Below are 15,134 nucleotides of genomic sequence, written 5' to 3'. Positions count from 1 at the left end.
AGTTTGAAAGTATCCAGTGAACCTATCTAATCAGCTTGAATTTCTTGAAACTTCAGCTGTCACCTGAAGATTTGGGTATGTGGCTCCAGACACCTGGATCAAGCCACCTGTTTTTCTGAGAAGTCTTTAGTAACATTATATTTGGAGTTCAATATATTTTTTGTCTCGTGTGTACAAGCTTTAGTGCTGTTCTTGCGTTTTTTCCTTTCTCATAAGACACTGCCTAGAGAAGCCTGTAGGCAACAACATTCATAAAGATGAAAAGCCTGGAAAACACTTCCTGTATGAATTCTTGAATGAATGAAAATGAATGAATAATGCTAGACATGTCTAATTGGTCAAAAAGCTGATGTCTAACTTCCAGAGGAAACATATACGGTATTAGTTTTGCAAGCTATAATCAATTTGAGCACAGAGTATGCAGATTAGAGGAAACAACTTACTCTAAGGAAGTAAGAATTCTAGTATCAAAGATAAATGCTTCCTCCTACTATTATTTTGCTAGGGGAAAGAGCTATTCTAGACTTGCTGACATCATACACAAGTAGTGGAGTTGGTGTATGAGACAAGCATGTGGGTGTTTCTGGTAGTCTTGAAAAAAATATTTCATTTAGTCAGCTCTATTCTTAACTTTCATCACAGGCTATGCTAGATTTTTTTCCTACTTAATACAGACAATTTGTAGTTTCCTAGTAAATCCAGGTTATTTTCTGTCTGAATTTCTTGGGGGTGTCATTGAATTCTGAGCATCAATCTTGAATTTTTTTCATTGCTGCCCCCACATCAGAGATCCTCCAGATTTTTTGTCAGCCTCTGGGGAGTAGCTGATAAAGTACTGGAAAGCTTTCTCTCTGGTTGCATTTGCAGTTTAGCAGAGCTCTTGAGCTGAGCTGGAGAAGGACAGCTGCTAGAAGCACAGTGTGAGCATGACTTTCAGAAGTTGGTGAGACCAGTATAAATTCAGGAGCAACTATGAGTCTGACGTCAGGAGATGCCAAGAAAAGATATACAAGGGAAAATGAGATTGTATTAAAACAATGATTTTTAACCCCAGAGAACTTACACAACTTATAAGGGATCCATCAAGAGAAATCAATGAAAACAGTTGGTTTTGTGGTAAAGGCAAGTCTTCTGGACCTGATCTTTTCCTGGCAGCCTATTCATTGTGTTCAGCTGGTTTTGGTATTACATATGAAGGTCCTGGAAAGAACTGGATGTAATCACAAAGTTCACTCACCCACATTGCATGCTAATGAGTCTTTCTAGTCTTGGTGGATGTCCTTGATTCCAAGTCGAACTCTAGTACTTCTGTACATAAACAGTGGCAACTCCTTTAACTGTTAGAACCCTGCGTACTTACTGTGGACTTTTTTTATTACAATGAGACAATTCTATGCAAATTACATAGGAATAATTTAAGTTTGCTTTGTAGTGGAGTCACCGTCCCTGGAGGTGTTCAAGGAGAGGTTGGACGTGGTGCCTTAGGGACATGGTTTAGTGGGTGACATTGGTGGTAGGGGGATGGTTGGACCAGATGATCTTGAATGTCTTTTCCAAACCTAATGATTCTATGATTCTTTTCAGAAGGTTATTTGGATCACAAATTTATACCCGCATAAACTTAGACTATGCCTTTGGTGTACTTTGATTTATGTTTTGAACTTAAGCCCTTGATAGTTCTTGCCTTCATACAGGTTCTTGCTACTTAAGTGAGCACTGCCAAAAATGAATAGTCAGTATGTTAAGTTCTTGCAGATTATTTTTGGCATCACACATGTACATTTTAAAGGCAGAAGTATTCACATTATTTGGAGACTGCTTGTGTCCATATTCATTCCTTATGACAAGATTTAGATTTGTGTATTAATATAGATATAAGGTACAGATTTGTTAGGCTAATGATAGAGTTAGGGGGAAAAAGGAACTTTTTGTACTTCAGATTCTGTCTGAAGTACCTTTTTTCACCAAATTTAAAACTGGCATATTTTTGAGAAGCAAAGGTGCATTGCAGACGTTCCAGAAGCACGACGATAGTCTGCAGCTGGTTTAGAAAGGCTAAAAATGTGCATGCGAAATTCCTAGCTAGAAGATAGTGTCAAATAGAGAAGCCTTTGCAATTATAAGGTACCAAAAGTTGAGCAGAAGAGAAGAAAGATACTGTGACTGCTTAACTCCTGTAACTTGTGATGAGTTACATACAGAGTTCTGCGTTTTTTGCTTATAATGCACTCACCAGCACATGAGCCTCACTCATTTTCTGCAATTCTGTATGAGCTGGGGGATCTTTACAGGAAGTACCCGTATCAAAATCTAATCTCACTAATCTGTATGGACTTTGACAGCTTGTTTTTAACTCTAGTGCTTAATGAATCTTAAACAAAGAGTCTCTTCATCAGTTATATTCATTACCCAAGGAAGTTCTGGAACTCACGACATACTTATTTTTAAATCAGCAAGAGATTCAGTCAGCAAAAACAGAGAACATTAGACTTGATATTTGCTACTTAAAAGGGGCAAAATGGTCACAGCTTCTTCCAACCTCATTCTTATTTCTTTTCTTTAACTTAAATTAAATAATACATAAACAGGAAAAGTAGTAACTTCTTAAATGTAATACTCATCTACTAAGAAAAAGTGTAATTCTTCCAAATTATTTCTCCATATTTCCATGTTGCATTAGTCAGAAAAATGTGTTTAGACAGAGGTAGGAAACCAGAACCATAACGCTCTTCTGTCAGCTTCTTCTTTGTTCCCGGGGGCTTATCTCTCATATGCTTTCTGACCACAAAAAAATAAACTTTCCTGTCCTGTATGCGCCCTTCTGCCATCCCTCATGTCTTGGTTTTCAGCTCTGTAGTTGTCGGTGCTTAAATGTGCTGTTCCTGGAACACTGCTTGCTTTTTTCTAATTATGATGATGTATCTGGCGCCCTCCATTTTTAAAAGCAGTAGAATAGACATTGATGCTGATCTGATAAGGCACTGCATTTACTGTGAGAGCTAGAAGGAGATGAGTTGCATATTCAGTGTACTCTAAAGGGCTGATTTCTGTTTGTTTGTTTTGTTTTTAGCTTCTGCCTTTTCCTCTGAATCATGATTTGGCAAAATATAGTTATATGATAATTGTACACCAATATTTTTTTTTTGATCTCCCTACATTTACTTCACTTCAACAGCAGCATATGAGGACAATGGCTGGATTGTTTTGTGCTCATATTACTATTGTACTGTTATAGGGTTGTAAGATTTCCAAATTGGCCATTAGAGTTACTTTCCCCAGAAAATTATGTCTCTGTCCCATATGGCCCCTGGGAGGAAGATTTTAATGGATAGAAAGAACACATGGAAAAATGGAAAAAAACAGATAAGGAAAAAGAAACAAGCCTAAAGTTGGAGAAACTTAAATGCAAACACCATGTTAGTTGGCAGTGGTCTTGATTATCTATTGCTACCAGCTTCATACAGTCGTAGCAGTGCACCATACACTTGGAATGTTTTTAAGCAATATAATTTAAAAGAAAAAAAGGTAAATTCCTTCTTGGTTGGCAGGTAATGAGTAGTCCTATCCAAACTGCAGTACCTGCTGTCTTGTTAATAGTAGTGGTTTCTCAAATAACGTAATGCTGTCAAAAGTATTGAGGAATGTTTCTTGCTGTAGTTGATCAAAACATTCCATCTTTATTTTCAGTTAATTGACGCTTTACCTTTTACTTCCCTCAAAGGCAAATACTTACCATATTCAGTAGAAATGGTGTGGTGTGTTTTTGTTTGTTTGTCTGGTTTGGTTTTGGTTTTTGCTTTTTTTTAGTTATGATACTTTCTTCACAAGTCTAGGAATTGCTTTTGTTGTCAATTGTCTGTTGATCTTTATTTTTGTATGTCTTTTTTTTTTTAGTGTTCCCTCTTGTGTTAGTGACAACATGGCCATTATTGGAGTTACCAAATCACATTCACTACCGTACACATTATTAATGTGTTTAAAGGGTTATATTGTATTTCTCCACCCCTAAGTCTTTAAGTGTTGTTTTCAGCCTATGTTTGCTGGTGTGGCTTTCTGGATTTCAAAATTTCTGATTTTTCTTTCTTTTTTTTTTTTTAAGTTTCTGTGCAATTTTATTCAGCTGGCATCTTTGTCTGTTTGCTTCCATTGTGCTAGTAACAACTAAAACTGTTATTGAATGTCTGTGTCTTCTTCAGGTCTTAAAACGTTTCAATAGCAGCATGCATTTGAGCTCAGCTGGTGATCCATTTCAGAACCTCAAATTAAAATTTGCTGTAGTTACAACGAGGCTTGTGATAGGATCTCCATGTTTAAGTATTATTAATGTAATATAATCTCATGTTTAAGCATTATTAATGAGTTATTGAATAGCCAGATTTTCAAGCAAATGTAAAGGTGGATATAATCAAGCAGCTTAACTACAAAGCTGGGGTAATGCCAGGATATGATGATAACGTTGTATTGTAATTGTGAGGATGCACGGTAGTAGTCAAAAACAAGCTTTAATAAAGCCTATTGGGAGGGAAGGATGTTGGCATGTACCTAAAGATGTTGATTTTGCTACCTTTAGGATGTGATCTCCTGAGGAGGAATGAACAGGTGCAGCTTCCTCATGATTTAGACCAATGGGGATAAATTTTGCTAGGGGTGATTTACAAAATTCTTTCACCAAGGAAGGAATGTAGGCTTGTTTCTTACTTTACAGATGAGAAAACTGTGTTACAGTTGCTGAGTGGCCAAATCATTTCTCCGTTCTAACAGATGTTCAATAAAACGTATACTCTCAAATCCCCACTGTGTGATTTGGTAGCAACTGAAAGATGCAGCCATTGCAGTAGTTTGGTGCTTTAGGACAGGAGAAAATACTTCTCACAAACCCCAGAGAAAAGTTAGAAAACTTCATGAATTCCCTGGCAGTGGCATGCTGATAAAATGGGGTTTCTTTATCTCTTGTGTGCGGGAACAGCTATGATTTGAGGCCTCTGACCCCATGGGCAGATACACTGCCTTAGAAATATTGAAAGAACTTGTATGCATTTAGCTTGTGTTAGATAAGGTTGGGTTTGATGGTCTTTCAAGGTCCCTTCCAGCCTGGGCTGTTCTATGATTTTAAAAGCACCTTATGCCCTTTTCTGTCAATTAAAAAGTGTTAACAGCAGCTTCCTCAAAGCTTTTGAGAGCGTGACACAGGCACTGAAAAGACATTAAAAAAAGCTCATGGGGAAAGCCACTGACCTCCACGAAGCTGATGGATGGAGTGAAATGTTAGTGAGACAGGGAGGTGAAGACTACAAGGAGGCTTACTTGTACACTGTACAGGTTTGAGACAGCAGGTGTATCGCCTGCCAGCTTATGTAGGTGGAAAGTAAATCCTCATATACATACATAAGTGTACTCAAACTCATTTTAAATATGCCAGCTCTTTACCCCTCCAAAATTATATATTGTATATAAATTTGTATATAAATATGCCCCAAAGGGCATATTTCAGTGGTTAGATTACTCTATTTCAGCTTTTTTCCCCTCATTTTTCATAACATGTCAATGGTGTGAAATCTTTTGTTTGGCTAATTACCCTTCTTTAGTGGTTAGTCTGGCTTTGGGCAAGTTAATTTGGACACATGTGGTCACTGCTTCCTCCTTCTTACTCAGAGAAGAAGGTATCCACGTGGGATACAGCCGCTAGGGAGGATCCTGCTCTGGGCTGTTTTGTAAGGGCTTGTAAGTCTCTGTACAAGCTTCTTCCCTATACGGTTCATGTCTTGTGATCCACATCCTACATGAGTCTCTGTGTTGAATTTCTTTTTTAGATTGTACTGAATTCCAGGATTCAGTACCTGAGACCTTAAAGGTTAAAGGACCTTTCAAGAAGCTTCTCCCACGTTTTTGTTCAGTGTAGTTTATCAGCATAGAAATCTTTGCTGTAGTATTAAGGAGATGTGACACTGTAATTGTGGGGAAGAGAAAGTGCCTGTGTGGAATTAGGGATTGTGCTAAAATTTATGTATTTATTTTTTATTTTTCCCTTGAGTATAAATGAATGGGGAGGATCAGGAATGAAGAAGGCACTTTTTCAGGTTGTAGGAGATGCCAGTTTGTTAAGCCCTCTCTATTATCTCAGCTTTGAAGACTAAGAGTGCAGTTTTTAAGTCCTAAGTGTCTATAGGTCACAGTTCCTAGAGTCACACGAAGACAACAGGTACCTTCTCTTTAGATAACAAGTATTGCCATGAGTCATAGAATTAAACAAGTTTTGATTCCCCCCTCTTTTTCTTGTCTCAAACTTTACTGATTTTGATATCCTGCATATATATATAGTGTATATATATATATATAGTTTTTTAATATATATATAGAGAAAGACTCCAGTTGAGACTTTCCTTATGTAAGCTTACATCAAATATAAAGGCTCCTGTTCATGGATTTACTGGCATCAAGGGGCAGGCCTTGAAGGCAATCTGTCTGTGAGCGGAGGAGGTTCTTTTCCTTCTATATTATCTATATAATCACCTATTTTTATAAAACACATTAGAATTTCATATCCATATTACCTCTACTCTTTCATTAAACTTGATTGGAAATTCGCTTTTGGGTTTAGGAACTGCTAGAGAGGAAGATAATTGAAGTGGGATTCCACAAGCTTAATTTCCCTTAGGAAGCGATGCTTTAGAAAATAAATTTTCGAGTGTCTGCAGTCACAAAGGAAGCTTGCAGATGTGAACAGCACAGAACGGATGCCCCCACAAGGGTCCGGGCTGGAGGCGAGCCTGCAGGAGGAGCTGAAGCAGCCAGGCCTGTTGGAAGGAGGGAGCTCGGCTTGTTCTGCGCCCTGCCCTCAGATTAACGTATTTTATAATTATTTAAAGCGTTGAAGGTTATATTGTTGACCTTTCTCTTTTACAGCAACATGAATTCAGAAACTTGTTTTTCAGGAGTAGGCCACCAGCATTTCAGAAAGGGCGGGGTATGACAGGAATGTGTCTTAAGCCTTGCTGCTGAATTTAGGCTTGGCCTGCCCCCTTCTGCTGGCAGGGGTTAGGGCTTCTGGTTAGGGCTCATGGAAAAGACTCAGGCACCCTTTACTGTCCTGTCTGCTTCACTGGACCTTGTTTATAATCTTTACTTGCAGCATGATGGTGGTTTTTAGGTCTGCATTGCGTCTTGGGTAACATAAATCTGGCTTGGACTGTGTTCATATACACATCAAAGGCGTGTGGCTAGTGCGGTGTCCCTGGGTTACTGCTGGGTTAATGGGGTTTGAAGTTCGCCTTCCCTGACTGGTAGTAAAAGGTTTTGAAACCTGTACATTTTGAAATCTTAAAAATGTAAGGGAACTGTATTTTTCAAAACTTATTACAAGACTTTTTAACACTTCCCTGAAATCTGTGTGGTTTCAGGTTTAGGCACTGTTGGATGTAACTGAGAATATGAAATTTTGTAATTTTGTCAATGGTAAGAAATGTTCAATCCAATTTCAGCGGTTATACGTGTTATAATTTCTCTGAAAGTACTTGAGGACGTTAAAAAAATACATTGTAGCATGAGGTTTGCTCTACTGATTAAAGACACTGATAATTAATTTGTGGTATTCTACCTTTTCTTTATTTTTCCTTTTCCCTGTGCTCTTCCCTAGGAATGTTTCGAAAAAATGAAGATTTGACACCATCACAAAGATGCTTGGCAGTAAGGTAGGCTTTCTGTGATCTGAGAGTTTAGTTTTAGGGGCAGGGAGAAGCCAGTGGTTTGTGTGTTTATTGATGCTTTATGAAATCGCTGCAGTTCATGTTCAAGATGGAGAATTTACAAACTCATCTAAAACAGGTCCATGCTTTGTATATTTGTAACTTAATTACACGCATTTATTCTCCTGGAAAATACCACTTGAAATGGAATGTTTTTCTTAAGTATAAAAACAAAGTTCTATGCATTATATGCAAATTAATGCCGGATCAGATAGGAGACTAGTTAACATTTAGTACACATATAAAGTAGTTGGTGAAGGAACATATTTGTCTAATTTCTGTTTTTCAGCATTTAACTTACATTTTCTCCTTTCTTTATTCAGGAGACTTGAAAATAATATGTTGTCCTGGGCAAAACAGTCTTGACTTGAGGAATTCTGCTTAACTTAATTTATCGTCAGTTAACACACACCTTTGTTTACTGATTCAGTTATTGAGGGGAAAAAAGAAAACAGAAACAATTGAACACCTAGGGAACACCCTTCCTTCTCCTTCCCCAGTCTCAACTTCAGTCAAATGCCTCCTCAGGGCAAGGAGAAAGTCACCAGAGTTAAAGACATGAGTCTGAAAATGCTCAGTACAGATTGGAAAGCAATGCTGTGTTTAGAATGTTTTAAGTTGTGATTGCAAAATACACATGAAGTGCTTTTCTGCGTTTCGTTCTTGTTGCAATGAGAGTGAGCAATGACATGCAGTATGACTTCTCCTACTGTGGAAATTTTGTGGAAACACACATGCCATCTCACGAGCTGCTTGTCTTTGAATTACAGACGCATGCCAAGTCTACTGGAGTATTTAAGTTACAACTGTAATTTCATGGGTATCCTGGCAGGCCCGTTATGCTCTTACAAAGACTATATTAATTTCATTGAAGGCAGATCGTACCAACTGCAACAGTCTGAAGCAAATGGGAAGGAAGATACAAAATATGAACAAACGGATCCTTCTCCAAATGTAAGATGTATGACTCTTGCAGTGCCGATGCTGATGTAATCATTGCATGAAAAGCTTGATTTGCACTGTTCATTTACAGGCATAACTTCTGAGCTGTATCTGGAGTTCATTCATCAACAGTACAGTTCTCTGTTCCAAAAGTTAAATACTTATTCTTTAGGGCAGGTTTTCTCCATGGTTTCCAGTCTGGATCTTGTGGACAAAAGCAAATGAAATTGGTGCTTCCTACCAAGCTTATATGGTAAAAAGCCATCTTTTGACGAAGCAGTTAATGTATCTTTTTTCTTCAAAGCATATACCGTGTACAAAAGTGTCCTGGTAAGGACGAACTGCACATCTTAACAGTTCCAGCAAAGTTCAGTGAAAATTCTTGAATGCTACTCTTTTTTAATGTCTGCATGCAGCAAGTAGAAAACGTTCATATGCATTAAGTTAAAAAATACTGATCAAAATAGTTCTTTTTTGCTTTTATTTTTCTAGAGATATACTAAGGATGGATGTATTTTTTATCTGAAGGTGTAGTAAAAGATGGACTAGCAATAATGCTGTGGAGAGTTTACAAATTCATCTAAAACAGATGCATACTGTAATGGACAGTCCATCTTTTACTACACCTTCAGATTAAAAAAAAAAAGTAACTGTATGGCTTGTCATCCATACAGTCTATTTCTTTTCTCTTTGTTCTTTTGTTGGAAAAGAGAACACATCTGTACAGAAGAAAGTCCAGTTGACCACACTTTCTCTCTTGATCATACTCTTTCTTTACCAGAGAGATTTTATGGTTGCAGTTAAAATCAAAAGCTCCCAAAGCTTGTTACTTTTCTATTTTAATCCAAGGAATTAAGTGGATGTCTATCCACTTCCATCCTTTGAATGTGGGTGATGATTTTTTGCACATTCTGTTCTACGAGCCTCGTGTGGTTGTAGTAACTTGCACCACAGGAATGTAAACCAGTGGTTGGAGGATGATAATATTTGAAACTGTTTTACATGTTGACAAAGTACCTAAGGTCATAAAAATGTGCTGTTGAGCAAGTAGTCAAGAAGGGAGGAGGACAAATGAGACTTCCTTGCATCGATGGGCACTTCACAGTCTGTCCGTAGACTGCATTGATATGTTGTATTGGCAAAGTTGCACTCTTGTTTTTAAACGTCCTCTTGGCTCAACAGATGCATCACATCTTATGTACTAAAATCCTATGTCTGGAGAAAAATATTGTGTAGTAAATTTATTGCAAATAAATGGAACTAACCAGATCTGTCAATATCACTACTTCTGGACATTCATCTACTGAGTGCTTGGTAGGTCTTCATAGCTTTTTACCACATAATCTTGCTAGTGATTTGAACAAAGTCAATAAAAATAAAAGCATAAACCTATAACATATTCTTCTTTCAGGTAAGCAGTTTTCTTTAAAATGTATTGCTCTTAAAGTGCTTGACATTTTTTGCGATTTATGCTGCATTAGCTTTTGACATAAAAAATAAAGAGAAGCTGTCTATGCTGTTGATACTTCATCTCCTGACTGGTGTTAGAGAAATCTGGCTGCATTTTATAACACCAGAGAGTATTGTGTGCTTTTGGAGAAATATGGATGATATAATTTGTTTACTGCATTTGCCGCATCAATTAAAGTATTCATTGTTTTGTTCTAGAAGAATGCTTACAGCCCATTAACTTCATGTTAATATTTTAAATGTGTTCCTTGTTACTTAATTATTTCAAGAAGAATAAATTGTTAGGTAACTCAAAAAATGAAATATAAAGGGGATCAGCAAATGTTAATATAGTAAATGAAAAAAAATCCTTCAGCTGAGTTGAGTATAATAGTATAAGCTTCATTTCTTGTTAATTATAATTTATATAACAAAAGTAGTTCATGGCAGCCTCCTCCTCTATACTGTGTGTTGACTGCATGATATTAACTTGGTTTAGTATATTTGCTGTGCTCATTGCATGTTAAATGAATCAAGTCAGCATATTAAAACTTATTTCTTATATCCCTCCTATTGTGCCTTCTTGCAAGCTATCAATTGTTGGTGCTCAAAGTGGTGTCAACTCTCAGAAATTAATATCTGTCTTTGTAAGTTTCTTTTTATTATGGCTACCCTTAAAATTCAAGATGCCTGTCAGCAGATATCTGCTTTCTTGCATATTATGCAGACTCTTCCTACAAGTTATAAAGTTCTTGCTTAATTACCTGTAATTTTTAATTGAGGTGCTATCCTCCACAAAATGATATGCTTTAACATACTTCAATATTATATTGAGCTCCTTATTGTTTATCAGCCAAGAACAACAACAAAAAATATTCAAATAAACTTAGAAGATCCTTTTCTACCTTTTATATGTATTTTATATACATTATATTGTTCATACAGCGATATATTTGTATAATCTGGAGCTCAGTGAGTGTTTATTGCCTCAATTAGAAAGCTGTTCTGGAACTCCTTTCACTGATTAGGAATCCAGCTTTCAACCTGCTTGCATTGCCATCTGATTTATGCACATTTGTTTTTCTCCTGGCACTGTTTTCTACCTTAAATATCTTTTTCCCTTCTCGGTGTTAATCATATTTGATATTTTTATACAGGTATGCTCAATTTTTATTCATCAAAACTTAATGAGGCAGGCCCTTCTACCTTTTTGTTGTAAATTGTATATTCTACTTCACATGAGGTGAAAGATATCCTGCAGCTGATGTTCTTTTAATTCATTAACAAAACAATTATTTTGGAGTGCACTTTTTGAGTTATTCCACAATAAACAGGTTTTACTTTTCAACTTGATGCATTGAAAACGTTGAAGAGTGAATGAAATGAACTTCAAACTTTTTTAGAGTAGTTATTTCATCCGTATAAAGACCAACCAATCCTCCTATGAACGTGAAATCCAGTTATTACCCATTTATGCCTTGGCAAACAAGTTAATATCAATAGCTTAGTTGATTAAGTAAAATGATGTGAATCAATGCTTTACCGAATGCATTTATATGGGTAATTGAACAATAGATTACTGTGGTGTCAGGTGAGGGCTTCTGTTTCTGTGTAAATTTATTCACAACTTGAGTATGCTAAACAAGTCTCAGGCTGTAATTTTATAATCTATTGAGGCCAACCCAAGTATCAACTTGGGGCTTCCGAGTCATTTGCTTATCATATAAATGCTAATGTGCATTCCATGGCATGGTGATCTGATTCGCATCATTTGATCCCATCTAAAGCTAGCTTGTCAAAAAAAAAAAAGTCAAAACCTGCAAAGGCTACCATTTCACCTCATTTGCTTCCCTAATCTGACTCACCAGAAGGAAAAACTTGCAGCTAAGGTGAGGAAAAAAGAAAGGACTGCTTCTTTGCATTGCAGCCTGTGCTTGGATTGTTCTTCAGAAACTCTGCTTAAACCAGTCCTGAAACCGCAGCTCCCAGTCTTTGTAGGGTCAGGAGATATCTCCATCCTTGTTTGCGAAGGACTTTAATACACCTGTACTGATCCCCGTGAGTGGTGTCAGCATGCTTGATTGGGGTTCTGGGACTTAAAAGGATAGAGTGAAGTAGTATTTAAAACCCCAAAACAACAACAGCAAAATTAAATAATATGTCATGTTGTGTCTGGATATTATTATACTCGTCCCTGTAGTTAAATGTTGCTGCTAAAAAAAATGTAGAAATGCATCATTTAAATAAAAACACCTTCCTCCTACAGTACATAGGAGTTCTGCAACTACAGATTGAAAACTGAAGAGTTTATTTTGTAAAAGTACAGCTGTGTGAGCTCATTGTTTTTTCTTAAGATGAATTTCATTGAAAATTTCATTGAAGTTAAGTCTTTGCAACTTGTCTTCGTTGTTTAGGATTGATACTTTTTTGTATTTACGAATAGCCAGCTTTTTTAAAGTATTAGATATTGCCTACCAAAATCAAAGATTGATTAGTGTTAGTAACAACTGAGCAACATTTGTTTCTATATAAATTCCTGAAGATAAGAAGTTATGCCAACTGAACTTTCTCTTTGCTCTTGCAAAGAAGGAGAAGGATTAATAGTTGCTAGAAAAACAAAGGAACACGTTTAGAAAGCTAATGCTTTCTACTTTGAACTCTCGTAATAGAGTAAAATAGTGAAAAGAAGATTATTAGAAAAAAAGTAGAAAAAAATAACTAAAACCCCGCTTTAGCTGTTGATAGGTAGTTGCCTCCTGAATTATCCAGCTGGTTTGTTTAACTGGCTGGGTTTTCTAATCCTCTCTGGCGATCCGCATGAAATACATGCAGTCTCTAAAGTTAGCAGTTACCATTTTACACCTTTTCCAGATTTTTTGATCAGGCTGTACCACCTCATGCACCTGTGTGACTGAGGGAATCTTTGATACTGTGCATCTTGCAGAAACATGGTTTCAGTTGGGCACTTAATGCTGTATTCTGCATTATGGAACTGAGCTATTCTTTATTTTGGAGCTAGGTGCGTGTAGCTGCACTCGAATTGAACTAGGACCTTAAAGGTTTGGGTAGGTGTACTGGAAGCAGGATGGGCAGAAAAAGGCTTTTGGTTATCTTTTTGTTCCAATGCTTCAAAGAAAAATAGCTGTGTTGATTGTTTTCCTGCCAAGTTTAGTGTTGATAGAATAATAACATAAATTAAAATTGTAATATTTAAATTTAAATACTGAGTTTGCTTACAACAAAAATTTGCTAATTACTTTTAAATGCTCAAGCTCTCAAACTTCTCATCTAGAAGTGCTTGGTTAGTGTGTTCCTTTAGGCATTTGCACAGACCGTGCTGTCCACCCTTGGAATATGGATGATCCTAACTACTCAAAGCAGGGAATGTTGTACATTAGTGCTCTGTGCATTTTATAACAGAAACTTAGAAATACTGGTTTCCTAAAAATAGCATACTATTTACTGTGGTGTTTACAGCAAATCTGAATTTTGGGGTAATTTGAGTCCAGATTCTAACTGAAGAACTTATTTTTAACATGTCTGTGAGCGTATTATTTGCCTCCTTATAGCTTGATCATTCTAGTTGGGAAAACAGATCTTTATAGTACTGAGGCATTTTGGTTGTAAATTCATAAATTATTTCTTTATTTTACTGGTTTAGATATTGTAATAATCCAACAGAGATGATTGATCCATTGAGTTGGGCAGCAATTGAACACCTGTATTACGCCAAAGATTACCAAAAATGCACTAAAATTTTGCCATTATTTCTGGAATCTCTGCAATAATTGTACTCACCTCATTCTGTGCTAGGTTATATTCTTTTTGTTGCGATGTCTTAGCATCTTACTTGGTTAGGTAATTTGACAATGGAATAGAAACTGGTGTTGCAGAAGATCTTCCCCTTATTGAAAGGGCCTTGTAGGGGCTCGGTGTGGTTGAATTTGTTTTTCTGTTTGCCAGAAGATGTGCTGCTCACAGTGTAATCAAGATAAGGATATTTCATGAACCTCTATAAATTGTTACCATCTATTTTAAATTTGGTAGTAAATATTACTGAAAAATTGATGTATATACACATCTGTTTAGGGAAGGAGAATTATAACTTGCCCTTGTTTCCATTAGACTAACAAAAAACAAAGCTTACAAAGTCTCTTATCTTAAACTTTTCAGATAGCTGTGGCACAGAAACTCTTAATCTGCGGACTCTCCTTACTCTTTCACATGACTATTACAAAAACTTTGCCTGTGGAATACAACATTGATGAGAACTTCAGAGCTACAGCATCATGGCCTGTAAGGTTTTTCTACCTATACGTGTCTCTTATGGCTGCCAGACCCAAATATTATTTTGCATGGACTTTAGGTAAGTACAGAAAAAAAACCCCACAGCTATATGTATTGAGTTTCATTTGAGAAGCTGCATGCTAAGTATCTATTAAAAAGTGACAGTGCCCTCTTGAGGCCTTAGGCAAACATTATTATATTTAAGTATTACAAGGGATTGTCAAATGTATTGAATGATGTCTTTTCTTTGTGAAACAAAACCTATCATAAAACTAAGCACAACGTTGTGACAGTATTGCAAATGAGATCATGGTCTACTGAACAAATCTGAGTGAAACATGAGGGTTTTTGGAGAGTGACAGTGTTTTAATGAGCAATGTGTGTTTTTGCTTTTTAAAAATTATGGAACTAGTTTGATGTACAGTCCTTGGGGGTGCTTTTATGGTTTTTTTTTTTTGTTTTGATTCTTTGCCTTCAGCATGTCTGAGAAGTTATTCTTAGCCTCTTTCTCTGGTTCGTTAGCAGTAATTTGCTTGATGTTTTTTTCAAGCATGAAGGGAAAACGAGTATATTGAAATTCAGATGTGTAGTAGTGTTGTTAATAGTAGGTAGTGTTCGCAGTGGTTTTTCCAGAATTTGATGGATGACACTTCATTTTTAGTCTTTGCTTGCTAAAAATTCTAGTTGACAAATGACAGGACACCCATAGTCACT

The 15,134-nt window shown here is 36.5% G+C and overlaps 1 protein-coding gene across 1 annotated transcript in view; it reads left to right on the top strand.

Moving 5' to 3' along the window:
* MBOAT2 (membrane bound glycerophospholipid O-acyltransferase 2) overlaps positions 1-15,134 on the top strand; it is a 92,581-nt gene that overhangs the window by 63,772 nt on the left and 13,675 nt on the right. Inside the window, exons 6-8 of the mRNA XM_080585973.1 lie at positions 7,634-7,688; positions 8,513-8,696; positions 14,307-14,499. Of these exons, the coding sequence (XP_080442099.1) occupies positions 7,634-7,688; positions 8,513-8,696; positions 14,307-14,499 (432 nt within the window). The remainder of the gene's footprint in view (positions 1-7,633; positions 7,689-8,512; positions 8,697-14,306; positions 14,500-15,134) is intronic.

Source organism: Anser brachyrhynchus (genome assembly GCF_964034855.1).
Source record: "Anser brachyrhynchus genome assembly, chromosome: 3".
Lineage (NCBI taxonomy): Eukaryota > Metazoa > Chordata > Aves > Anseriformes > Anatidae > Anser > Anser brachyrhynchus.
Note: the sequence above shows the minus strand (reverse complement) of the source record. Positions and strands in the feature narration are given on the sequence as shown.